Genomic DNA, 13,223 nt, shown 5'->3' with positions numbered 1-13,223 from the left:
ATGAGTTTGTTCTTTTGTTTTTGAAGTATCATTGACGTACAGCATTGTTAGTTCCTGATATACAACATAGTGATTCCATATTTCTATACATTTCAAAATGATCACAACAATAAGTCTAGTTACTGTCACCATAAGAAGACATTACACAGTTACTGACTATATTCCTCACACTGTACATTTCATACCTATGACTCATTTATTTTGTAACTGGAAGTTTGTAGCTCTTAATCACCCTCACCTATTTTTCTCCTGCCAACAACCCCCTTGCCTCTGGCAACTACCTGTTTTTTCTCTCTATCTTGGAGTCTGTTTCTGTTTTGTTACGTTTGTTCATTTGTTTTGTTTTTTTAGATTCCACTTATAAGTGAAATCATACTGTATCTGTCTTTCTCTGTCTGACTTATTTCACTCATCATAATACCCTCTAGGTCCACCCATCATGTTGTCCTAAATGGCAAGATTTCACTCTTTTTATGGCTGAGTAATATTCCATTGTATACCATATCTTCTTTATCCATTCATCTATTGCTGGGCACAAAATATAACAATTCTAAAATATGTATGGAAACACAAAAGACCCCAAATAGCCCAAACAGTCCTGAGAAAGAACAACAAACCTGAAGGCATCATACTCCCTGATTTCAAACTATACTGTGAAACTACAGTAATCAAAACAGTATGGTACTGGCACAAAAACAGACATATAGATTAATAGGAGAGAATATAGAGCCCATAAATGAACCCACATGTATATGGGCAGTTAATCTATGATAAAGGAGGTGAGGATATACAATGTGGAAAAGACAGCCACTTCAGTAAATGGTGTTGAGAAAACTGGACAGCTACATGCAAAAAAAATCAAACTGGACTTATTTCTCATATCATACACAGAAATAAATCCAAAATGGATTAAAGACTTAAATGTAAGACTTGAAACCATAAAACTTCTGGAAGAAAACATAGGCAATACGCTCTTTGACATCAATCTTAGTAATTTTTTTTTTTTTTTTGGATATGTCTCCTCAAGCAAGGGAAACAAAAGCAAAAGTAAACAACTAGGACTACATCAAACTAAAAAGCTTTTGTACAGCGAAGGAAACTAACAACAAAATGAAAAGGCTGCCTACTGAATGGGAGAAGGTATTTGCAAATCTGATAGTGGGTTAATGTCCAAATTATACAAAGAACTCATGCAACTCAATATCAAAAAAACAAACAAAATGCTATTGAAGAATGAGCAGAGGATCTGAATAGATATTTTCCCAGGAAAGACATACAGGTGGCCAACAGGCACATGAAAAAATGCCCAACATTGCTGATCATTGGGGAAATGCAAATCAAAACCACAATGAGATATCACCTCACACCTGTCAGAATGGCTATTATCATTTCTATATAGTTTTAAAATGTGAGAATTCCTTAAATTTTCATTTCATGCCAAATAGTTATGCCTTTTTTCATCAAAATTATCCTCATAATCCTTTTCTCCTGAGTGTTGCAGTTGTTTGTAGGGACATAAAATCAGCATGTTGTATAGCAAACATGGTCATCCTTATATGAATGAAAATATGAAAGTAGATGGTGGATAAGCATTAAACATGTATTGGTACTTATGAACTAGTAAAGTGACACAAGTTATTCACACACACACAATGTTAAAGAATGGATTATTTTTCCCAAATATAGGAAATGGTCAGTAAAAATTATGCCAAAAATATCTGTGCTTTCTTAGATTTCATAAAGTTCAAGGAGAAACATTTGATCCCATTTCAGTCCTAAGAGAAAGGGAATGAATCTTATTATGTGGTGTTAAAAGGACTGTAAAAATAAAGGGGGAGGAGAAAAAAAACAGGAAACAAAACTCTATGAGATCTGTTCCACTCTTAAGTTAACTACCAAGGTCATTGCCAGGCATGTGCATTTTCCCTGAGTTTCTAGAGACTTTAGACCAGGCAATACTCTGACAGCCAGAATTTAGGGCTTAAACCTAGTTTGAGAAGGGTTTCTAGAAGGGAGTAGCCACAGAAGCCAAGTACCTCTTTCTCTCTCCTTTTCTCCGTCTTCCTCTCCCCTCACTCAGTCAGGACATTCCACTCTTTGAGCATCTCAGATTCAGCATGCGTAGCTGTAGAATATCTAAATGTGATTCACAGGGCCAAGAATTGAATTCTTCCAAATACTGTGCAAAAGAAAGAGCTTATCATAATTTTATCTTAATAAAAAATAGATAGCTGAGGTCTTAAAAAGTGCCCAATAGATTTCTGTCTAGTGCTTGAAACTGCAAATTCTCAAGCCGTCGGAATAAACCACATTATCTTTATTTTCCATTAACTCAGGCTCCAGTGAATTACCCTCATTTCTAACTCTTTCTTTTGCCCTCCAGCACCATGACCTGAATCCTGCCAAGTAATCAGATTGATGTTGTGAATATGTATATATATGACAGGAGAGGCATTTTAGATGAAAGGTTTTCTATTAAAACATTGTTTCAAAAAATTGGGCTTCCCTGGTGGCGCAGTGGTTGAGAGTCCACCTGCCGATGCAGGGGACATGGGTTCGTGCCCCGGTCCGGGAAGATCCCACATGCCGTGGAGCGTCTGGACCCGTGAGCCATGGCCGCTGAGCCTGCGCGTCCGGAGCCTGTGCTCCGCAACGGGAGAGGCCACAACAGTGAGAGGCCTGCGTACTGCAAAACAAAACAAAACAAAATATTGTTTCAAAAAATAAATGCGATGCTGTGACAATAGTAAAGGCCCCCTCTAGTTGATCATTTGCTATATGTAAACAGTACTTTATACAAAATGAGAAAGCAAAACTTGTCCAATAATTACTAGGACTTTTCTTATTCTGGTGTAATTTTTGATAAATAAAGTGTTTTGATAAAGTGGTTTACACAATATTTACATTATGTACAATTGGATAGAACTTGTGGAAAAATAAAGATCATTCTCTAGTATTCACTTTTAATTAATTAATTTTTATTTATTTTTGGCTGCACTGGGTCTTTGTTGCTGCCTGCGGGCTTTCTCTAGTTGCGGCGAGCAGGGGCTACTCTTTGTTGCCATGCGCAGGCCTCTCATTGCGGTGGCTTCTCTTGTTGCGGAGCATGGGCTCTAAGTGCGCGGGCTTCAGTAGTTGTGGCATGCGGGCTCAGTAGTTGTGTTGCGCGGGCTCTAGAGCACAGGCTTAGTAGTTGTGTAGCGTGGGCTTAGTTGCTCCATGGCATGTGGGATCTTCCCGGACCGGGGCATGAACCCGTGTCCCCTGCATCGGCAGGCGGACTCTCAACCAGTGCGCCACCAGGGAAGCCCTATAAATTTTTTAAAATTCATATTCTGTGAGAAATCTGAGAGCACCTAATTACTGTTGACCATCAACTTTGACATCATCGCTTTTTTACTTTCTTCTGAGGCAAGAGATACCTAATTTCAAGATTTCATGAACTCTAGTATACTAAGTATTTTCATAATCTTCATAGAAAAACAAAAGACCCTCCATGAGTTGAAAATGGGCTTTGACTATTTCTCCAGTAGTGGTGATAGATTTGCCTTGATCAGTCTGTACTCTTGTGCTTTTGATCCTTTGGGTTCAGTGCCATGCTGTGAGAGAGGTTTGCTGGATTTGCCAGCTTGTGCAACAGAACGGACGTGGCCAGCTAACCCACAGGAGGTTCAACCTGTCCCTCTGGCTGTTCTAACAATGGTCCCACAGCAGGTCACTGAGTTAACGAGGTTACCCTGGAGAGAATGTTCAAGGAAATTTGGCACCTTCTTCAGCCCAGTAATGTGCTCACTCAGGGTGAAGGTATGGAGGTTGGTCCAGTTTATCTGGGGTACCACCTGTTCCCTGTTTACGTCCTGCTTTAACCTCTCTCTTATCTTTTACGTTTATAGTATCCTCTTTTCCTTCCCTTATCCCACACCATCCCACTCTTGTCAAAACTCCCTTTCTAGAAAGACACTGGTGTGTATGTGAAAGCCCAAGCATGAGGTTCTTGAATGTGAGGTTTACCTCCAAAGTGTCGTTTTTCTCTTTGCAGCCATCAAAAGGTAATTGCCAACCATATCCCAAATAAAGGATTTTGGCATTTAGACATTTTTCTTCAAATTTTGCCACAGTGAGTAACAAATGTCTGACAGAGAGTAAGAGAAGTATTTTTTGCATTTATTTATTTTTTTATTTTATAGCGGAAACCCCCAATGGTGGTAGATGACCTTTTTGAAGACATGAAAGATGGTGTGAAGCTGCTCGCTCTGCTGGAGGTCCTCTCTGGGCAGAAACTGGTAAGGATGTTTTCTGTGACCAGACTTGTTAAACTGTTCCCATTTGGAATTTGGCGGCTATGGAGTTGGGAGTATAAGGGGTGCTACCCACGTGAGAGAAATTTTTTCTCTTTTGCAGTTGGTAATACACAGGAGGCACTAGTCTATCGGTCACTTCTGGGACCAAGGAATAAATTTCCTTTCTCATTCCTGCACACCTATAGTAGATTTAAAACATTATGTATAGTGGTAGTAATCCTAGAAGTAAGAGTAAAGAACTTCATCGATAATCAGTCCTGGTTAACTACTGCATCTGTACGGCATCCAGGAAGATTTGTTGGAAATTAACATCTAATGCACTTTAAGTGCTTACTTTCCATTTGGAAAGGATTGTTGGTCCATATCTGTGTATTTATATAGTTGTTGAAAATTAAGCCTTGAAATCAGCGTGGCATTTTTCATCCGCTTATGGACACTCTCTGTCATCAGTCGTTTGTAATAGGAACAGCATGTTCAGAATCATTTGTTGTTAAGCTCAATGGAACCAGCAGAGTGAAAAACAAATTGACAGTGACCTATAAAATCTATTTTTCTACATTACTCGAATAATAAAATATATATTTCTTTCTGGCTTATGGTTTTTCATTTCAGAGTAGTAGAGAAGTAAGTAGTTTGCAAACATAGATTATTTATGTGATGTTTACCATAATTTTTAAAAGGCTCTCAGGAAATAATCTTCAGAATGTTGTATAATACACTAGACATGGGGTCCAAAATTGGGGGTACTTACTTTTTCTTAATCTGTTGCATCATGACAAAGAGCTACACGGTCATTATTACTTGGATAATTGATTTTTGTTTGTTTGTTTGTTTGTTTTGTGGTACGCGGGCTTCTCACTGCTGTGGCCTCTCCTGCCGCGGAGCACAGGCTCCGGACGCGCAGGCCCAGCGGCCACGGCTCACGGGCCCAGCCACTCTGCAGCATGTGGGATCCTCCCGGACCGGGGCACGAACCCGTGTCCCCTGCATCAGCAGGCGGACTCTCAACCACTGCGCCACCACGGAAGCCCTAATTGATTTTTTTAAAAGTGTTTTTGCCTGATCATAAATTTCCAGTTCATTTCTTGTGGGGAGCCTTCACCATAGCTTTTGTAACAGAGTTGTTTCTGGGAAGATGCAAACTGATAATAATAATTTTGTGTAAGTCATTATCTACTTGAATTCATATTATAGCAGATGCTTTTGGTGCCCCCAGCACCATCTCAGATCACCTCTGATTCCAGTAGCCGCAGGAGTGGACCTGATCCACACCCTCCATCAGCATCTCAACTCAAGCACTGGCAGCCCATCTCTGGGTTTCTGCCCTCAGGGCTTTTGTCAAAGCTGCAAGTTGCGCGCAAGGCAGCCCTGAAGTGTGGGAGAGTTAATGGTCCCAAACGGGATGGGAGTCTGAATAAAAATTCCAGCCTGGCTTTTGTAGGAGGGATGATTCCAAGGTTTATTTCACACATGAGGTAGAGTGTCCCATTGGATCCCCAGCAGAACTGAGCCATGGTTGCCCATTGTGGAGACCCTTAATAGCACATTGTACTGTTATTGATTATTATTTATTGATTTTTCCTCCTTCCCTGTCTCACTCTCCATGCATCCTCACTCCTGCTACCTGGGATCACCTCCTCGGTCACCTGCATGTACCCCTGTTCTTATCTCAGGCTCCACATTGGGAGAAATCAAAGAAGACACATATGAAAAGCCAGTTTGGAATAAACAGATATATGCATGAGCTAAATAAACTGGATTAACATTAGGATGTGGGAGTCATCGACCTGAAATATATACTCCCTTGGTGGCCTGTTGTAACTGGCTATCTTCATATACCCTCCTGAATTAAGCTATTTACCTGAATTGAAGGAACCTTCATTACAATTCAAATGGGTATTTAAGAAGCCTGTCATTCTAAGTGTCATTATGATTCTGCCATTGTACTCGGCCAACGGTATGCAGAAACCTCAATGGGCATTACCTGCCAAGTTAAGTGATTCTAGAAAGAGCGTATATTTTGATACAAGAATCCTACTTCTGTTTAAGTGCCCTACTCATTTAGATGTGTTTACAATGATAGGATCTGGAAGCTAGAAGCAATTTCAGAAAGAATCTCAATATTCTCATTTAAGAGGCAGAAAAACTGAGACACAGAAGGACAGTTTCTGATTTAACCTTTATTATTTATTTTTACTGAGCCCTTCAGGATTGTGAATTATATAAAATGAAATTACTCTGAAATTATAAATAAACCATTGCAATGGTTATTTAAATTTTGTACATGTAGACATTTTGGTTCAGGACCACATTAAGATGAAAAGCATCATTTAAAGGACTGAGTATCCTAGGCATTCTTGTAGAGCTTTCAAAGAGAGAATGTGAACAAAAGCATTTCCCTCAGGAACATTAGCAATGTTTGGGAAATCTCATACGTACAACTCTATTAAAGAGCAGTATACTTTAACATCATGATTCACATAGCCCAGGACTGACTTTGACCATGATCATCTGGGAAATTCAGCCAAATACCTTAGTATTCCCTTTACCACCAGCATCTCAAGGTAAGGGAGGACTCTCAGTATCTTAGTTTCTTTTAATAACCTATTGTGACTCTCTTGTCTATGATTTTATTTCAGATGCTAGGGAGTTTTAAGTTTTTACGATTATTATTCTTGGATTTCTCTGTGCCCTTTGATTATTATTTGTAGAACATTTACTCTTTGAATGGATCGGTGATTATATATCTTTAATCACACATAAAGATAGGAACACTAAATTTAATTTTATACTTAGGATTTTTTTTAAGAATGTGAAGAATTCCATAGAAAAATTAAAAATAATAGAAGCAATATGAATAGAGCTTAAGGACTGCAGAGAAATTCATTTCTTATCTATTTTGTTAACCTTCTGTATAGTATTATTAAAGACTCCTTAACACTCTGCATTCAAGAGGAGCCTAAAAGGGCTTCCCTGGTGGCGCAGTGGCTGAGAGTCCGCCTGCCAATGCTGGGGACACGGGTTCGTGCCCCAGTCCGGGAAGATCCCACATGCCGCGGAGCGGCTGGGTCCGTGAGCCATGGCTGCTGAGCCTGTGCGTCCAGAGCCTGTGCTCTGCAACGGGAGAGGCCACAACAGTGAGAGGCCTGTGTACCGAAAAAAAAAAAAAAAAAAAAAAGGAGCCTAAAAATCCACTTAAAAGTACACACGGGCATTCTTAGGAAATTGAAGGCCCCTGCACGTTCACCAGGTAACTTTGTTAAACATCAATCATATATTGAGAGTAGAACTCAAGTCTGCAGCTGGGTTTGGCATTATCTTTTGACTGTTCAGCTAACATATCTGGAGTCTCTATTATGGGTAAGTCACTGCCTTTGCCCTCTAAGGAGAACAAAGATGAATGAAGTATGGTTGGTGCCCTCAAAGAGCTTGTAGCCTGGTAGGGAGGATCACTGTATTAATTAGGATAGGTCAGTTGTGTTAAAATAGATGCAAATATGGGGTAGAACTATACAATAGATGTTTATACCTTGCTCTTTTAGCCAGGATACAGCCAAAGAAGAAAAGCAGAGAAAAGGTATTTGCTTTACTAGGTATCAGGTCTTACAGTGAAGCTTTATCACATAAGATAGGGTGGTGTTAATACAGGGATGGGCATATTGACTAATGCAATAGAGTTGAGAAACAGACCAAGGCATGAATGGAAATTTAGTTTATGTCAGAGGTGGATGTCAGATCTGGGAAGGAAAGATGGTTCAATAAATGGAAGAGCAAGAAAAAGGTATAGTTGGATCCTTATCTCTTGGCCTCTATAGAAATCAAATATACATGGATAAAGGCCCTAATGGCAAAAATACTTTAAACTCTTAGAAAATATAGGTGAATATCTCTGAGACATCAGGACACGGAAAAAAATAAGGCAAAAAATATTAACTATAAAAGATTGTTACCTTTGACTATTTTAAAATTCAAAACAGTTTTTAATCAAAAAACTTTAAAGAAAGTGACAAAAAAGTTAAAAATTGGTCAAAGATATTCACAATACAGGTTAAAAAAGGATTAAGAAAGGATTATATCAAGAATATATGAGGTACATCTTCAAAACAATGAGTACAAACAACCCAAGAAAACTGGACAGATACATGTAAAAGAATGAAATTAGAACACCCCCTAACACCATACACAAAAATAAGCTCAAAATAGATTGAAGACCTAAACGTAAGGCTGGACACTATATAACTCTTAGAGGAAAACATAGGCACAACACTCTTTGACATAAGTCTCAGCAAGGTCTTTTTTGACCCACCTCCTAGAGTAATGGAAATAAAAACAAAAATAAACAAATGGAGGAACCTCCCCATACTGTTCTCCGTTTACATTCCCACCAACAGTGCAAGAGGGTTCCCTTTTCTCCACATCCTCTCCAGCATTTGCTGTTTGCAGATTTTTTGATGATGGCCATTCTGACCAGTACGAGGTGATATGTCACTGTAGTTTTGATTTGCATTTCTCTAATGATTAGTGATGTTGAGCATCTTTTCAGGTGTTTGTTGGCAATCTGTATACCTTCTTCGGAGAAAAGTCTATTTAGGTCTTCTGCCCATTTTTGGATTGGGTTGTTTGTTTTTTTTGATATTGAGCTGCATGAGCTGCTTGTATATTTTGGAGATTAATACTTTGTCAGTTGCTTCGTTTGCAAATATTTTCTCCCATTCTGAGGGTTGTCTTTTCATCTTGTTTATGGTTTCCTTTGCTGTGCAGAAACCCTGAGAAAACCCTGAGAAAACCATAATTCAAAAAGAGACATGTACCACAATGTTCATTGCAGCACTATTTAATAGCCAGGACATGGAAGCAACCTAAGTGTCCATCATCAGATGAATGGATAAAGAAGATGTGGCACATATATACAATGGAATATTACTCAGCCATAAAAAGAAACAAAATTGAGTTATTTGTAGTGAGGTGGATGGACCTAGAGTCTGTCATACAGAGTGAAGTAAGTCAGAAAGAGAAAAACACCGTATGCTAACACATATATATGGAATCTAAAAAAAAAAAAGAAAGGTTCTGAAGAACCTAGGGGTAGGACAAGAATAAAGACGCAGACTTAGAGAATGGACTTGAGGACACGGGGAGGGTGAAGGGTAAGCTGGGACGAAGTGAGAGAGTGGCATGTACATATATACACTACCAAATGTAAAATAGGTAGCTAGTGGGAAGCAGCTGCATAGCACAGGGAGATCAGCTCGGTGCTTTGTGTCCCCCTAGAGGGGTGGGACAGGGAGGGAGGGAGAGAGGGAGACGCAAGAGGGAGGGGATATGAGGATATATGTATACGTATAGCTGATTCACTTTGTTATACAGCAGCAACTAACATAACAGTGTAAAGCAATTATACTCCAATAAAGATGTTTAAAAATAAATAAATAAGTAAACAAATGGAACCTAATGAAACTTAAAAGCTTTTGCACGTATTGCATAATATCACTTATATGTGGAATCTAGAAAAATGGTACAGATGAATTTACTTGCAAAGCAGAAATAGAGACACAGATGTAGAGAACAAGCATATGGATACCAAGGCATGGCCGGTGGTGGGATGAATTGGGAGATTGGGATTGACATATATACACTATTATGTATAAAACAGGTAACTAATGAGAACCTACTGTGTAGCACAGGGAACTCTACTCAGTGCTCTGTGGTGACCTAAATGGGAAGGAAATCCAAAAAAGAGGTGATATATGTATACGTAGAGCTGATTCACTTTGCTGTACAGCAGAAACAAACACAGCATTGTAGAGCAACTATACTCCAATAAAAATTAATAAAAAGAAAAAGAAACAGACTTGCCAAAGAACAGAGGATGAGATGTTCACACCATTGTTGAGCAGGGCAGTGCAAATGAAGACCACCATGAAAGACCATGTTACATACATTCAACTGAAAATAATTTTTTAAAGATAACTATCAAAATCAAGTGTTGGACAAAATGTGTATCCACAGGATTATTCTTGTATTGCTGATAAGAGTGAGTAGTACAAACACTTTGGAAAAGTTAGATTAGAAGTTCAAAAGTCACATTCCTCCTGACTCAGCAATTCCACTGTTACGTATACATCCAAGAGAAACTCTTTATACTTGTACCAAGGGTGGAATGTACAAGAATGACCTATCAGCACAGGTCACATAGGAATAACCTGGAAATAATTCAGATTCACATCAGAAGGAGAGTAAATAAATGGCACAGTATATGGCTGTCAAAATGAATGAAATACAGTGACAGGAAACAATATGGATGAATGTTAGCAATCTTATTATGTGGAAAAGTAAGTATCAAAAGATTAATACAGTGATATTCTTTATATAAGAGCTAAGAACTGAAATAAATATTCTTTTTAAGAATGCAATAAATGAAATGAATGTGTGTAAAAGGGAAAACATTGGACTGGGTTTATGGTGATGGTTGCCCTGGTGTAGGACTTCAGGGGGATGGAATGAACGGTAATATTGAGGGATGTGGCTTTTCTGCTTACTTTCTGGGTCCTGGCTTTGTTTTAGTTGCGGGTTCCTAGGTGCTTTTTCCATTATAAAAGATAATTAATCGAATAACTAAATAAGTGGGCCATGCAAGAAAAGGATAAACATTTTAAAAGTATATTTTCTATTTAAATATTTGTTTAAAATGATGTCATAAAAAATTACCTGTCACACTTGTAACTGGAAATGAAAAGATACTTAGTTTTGAGCTCTAATGGGAGATTGTTTAGAGTTCTAGTGCCACAGAGAAGAGACCAGTCTGCAATCATGGACCTGTTATCCTCTTAGGTCTCGTAAATGTAATGTTATCTACTTCACTGAAATTATTTTGAGTTTTAAAATGAACAGTGTAGCACTTACTATTTTATTCTATTTATTAAATTATTTATTAATTTATTATATTTTGCTGAATCAAACACAAGTAACTTAGTATCCTTGAACCAGAACATACTATTTTGCGAAGAACATTTTCATTCTTGCACTCCTCCTTTTTAACCTTGGCTCATATGCGCCATGCTTTTTGGTCCTTCAAACAGAGAAACGCCACTAATACTGTCAGCAACTTTCATGTTAGTATGACTGAAAAAAAATGTGAGTGACCAAGAATACTTGTTTTAAGACTTTATTTAATTTATTTTTTAATTTTTTTGCAGTATGCGGGCTTCTCACGGTTGTGGCCTCTCCTGTTGCGGAGCACAGGCTCCGGACGCGCAGGCTTAGTGGCCATGGCTCACGGGCCCAGCTGCTCCGCGGCATGTGGGATCTTCCCGGACCGGGGCACGAACCTGGCAGGTGGACTCTCAACCACTGCGCCACCAGGGAAGCCCAAGACTTTATTTTTTAGAGAAGTTTTAAGTTTATGACAAAATTGAGAGGCAAGGAGAGATTTCCTGCCCTCTCTCCACACACACCAAGAGCACTTTTCATAAAAATACTTCCTAACTTGCAGGAATAACAGTCTTAGTAGACAACATAGGAATTTTGTGAATTTCCAACCTTAAGCACACAGAAACCTTAAGGGCAGGTGCATTCAGAAGCTGAGAATGAATGTATTTATTGAGTAAATTATACAACTTCCAAGTGCTGTGGGGATAACGCCCCTCTATGTATCTGCTAACCTTTATAGAAATTGAGTATGTTGCCTGTTCTTGAACACTCTTCAAGTATATATTGAATCCACTTAAATAGAGTTTATAACTGTCTTTGTAATGTGTGCATTTTTACTTATTCCTGTCCTTCCCCCTTTTATATAGCCGTGTGAACAAGGACGCCGGATGAAGCGAATCCATGCTGTGGCGAACATTGGCACGGCACTCAAGTTCCTGGAAGGAAGGAAGGTAAGAGGGAAACAAAAACAAAACACTTCAAGAAGAAAGCGTGGACATACTAATATTTTCATTGTTGATTGTTGGGTAAAAGCACTGCATGCAATCTATACAACATATATGTGCAATATTATTGTAAAATCATTTTAGACTTACAGAAGAGTGGCGAAAAAAAAAAAGGCACAGAGATTTCATGTCTGTACTTCAGCCAGCTTCCTCTAATGTGAGGGACTTATTTGTACATGGTACAACTACCAAATAAGGAAATTAAAATTGGTATGATACTGTTAAGTAAAGCATAGAAATTAATCTAATTTCATCATTATTTTCTCCAGTGTCTTATTTCTGTTCCAGGATCCAATCCAGTAACATGCGTTGCATTTTAATTGTTGTGGCTCCTTTGTCTTTTCCATTCTATGACCTTGACTTTCTGTGTCTTTCATGACCTTAATGATAACCGCTAGGCAGTTATTTTTCATAATATCTCTCAGTTTGGTTTGTGTGATGTTCTCCCATGATTAGATTGAGGTTATACATTTTTGGCAAGAATTCCAAGGAAGTGATGTATTCTTCTCAGTGAATCAGTTTAGTGGATATCAATAGGATTCTGACTTGTCTTATTGCTGGTGATGCTAACCTCAACCACTTGATTAAGTCATCTGCTGAGTTTTTTTTTATGGTAAAACTGCTATTTTTCCATTTATAATTCAGAAATAACAGGGGAGGTAATTGAGATTATGCTAATATTCTGCTCCTTGCTCGCTGATTTTAGCATCACTTGCCCTTCAGCAATTACTTCTGTGCTGTTTGCCTAATGACGATTTTGTTTTTCCCTCATTTCTTTTATACTTACTAATTGGAATCGTTACGTAAGAAAAAGATGACCTTTCTTCCCCATTTATTTATTCAATTCCTTCTTTATTTCATTATGGACTCATGGATATTTATTTTATTCTATAGTTATAATCCAGTATGACTACTATTATTGTTATTATTGTTATTATTTTGTTGCTCAGATTGTTCTAGCTTTGTCCATTAAGAGTTCCTTCAAGCT

General features: G+C 38.3%; 1 protein-coding gene across 15 annotated transcripts in view; it reads left to right on the top strand.

Annotated features, from left to right (window-relative positions):
* SYNE1 (spectrin repeat containing nuclear envelope protein 1) overlaps positions 1–13,223 on the top strand; it is a 453,644-nt gene that overhangs the window by 94,835 nt on the left and 345,586 nt on the right. For all 15 annotated transcript variants that reach the window (XM_029223419.1, XM_029223418.1, XM_029223413.1 and 12 more), the window contains exons 4-5: positions 4,188–4,283; positions 12,098–12,181. In XM_029223419.1, coding sequence (XP_029079252.1) covers positions 4,188–4,283; positions 12,098–12,181 — 180 coding nt within the window. The remainder of the gene's footprint in view (positions 1–4,187; positions 4,284–12,097; positions 12,182–13,223) is intronic.

This window comes from Monodon monoceros, unplaced genomic scaffold (genome assembly GCF_005190385.1).
Source record: "Monodon monoceros isolate NGI ecotype Baffin Bay Population unplaced genomic scaffold, NGI_Narwhal_1 Super_Scaffold_15, whole genome shotgun sequence".
Classification (NCBI taxonomy): Eukaryota; Metazoa; Chordata; class Mammalia; order Artiodactyla; family Monodontidae; genus Monodon; species Monodon monoceros.
This window is presented reverse-complemented; position numbering and strand designations above follow the sequence as displayed.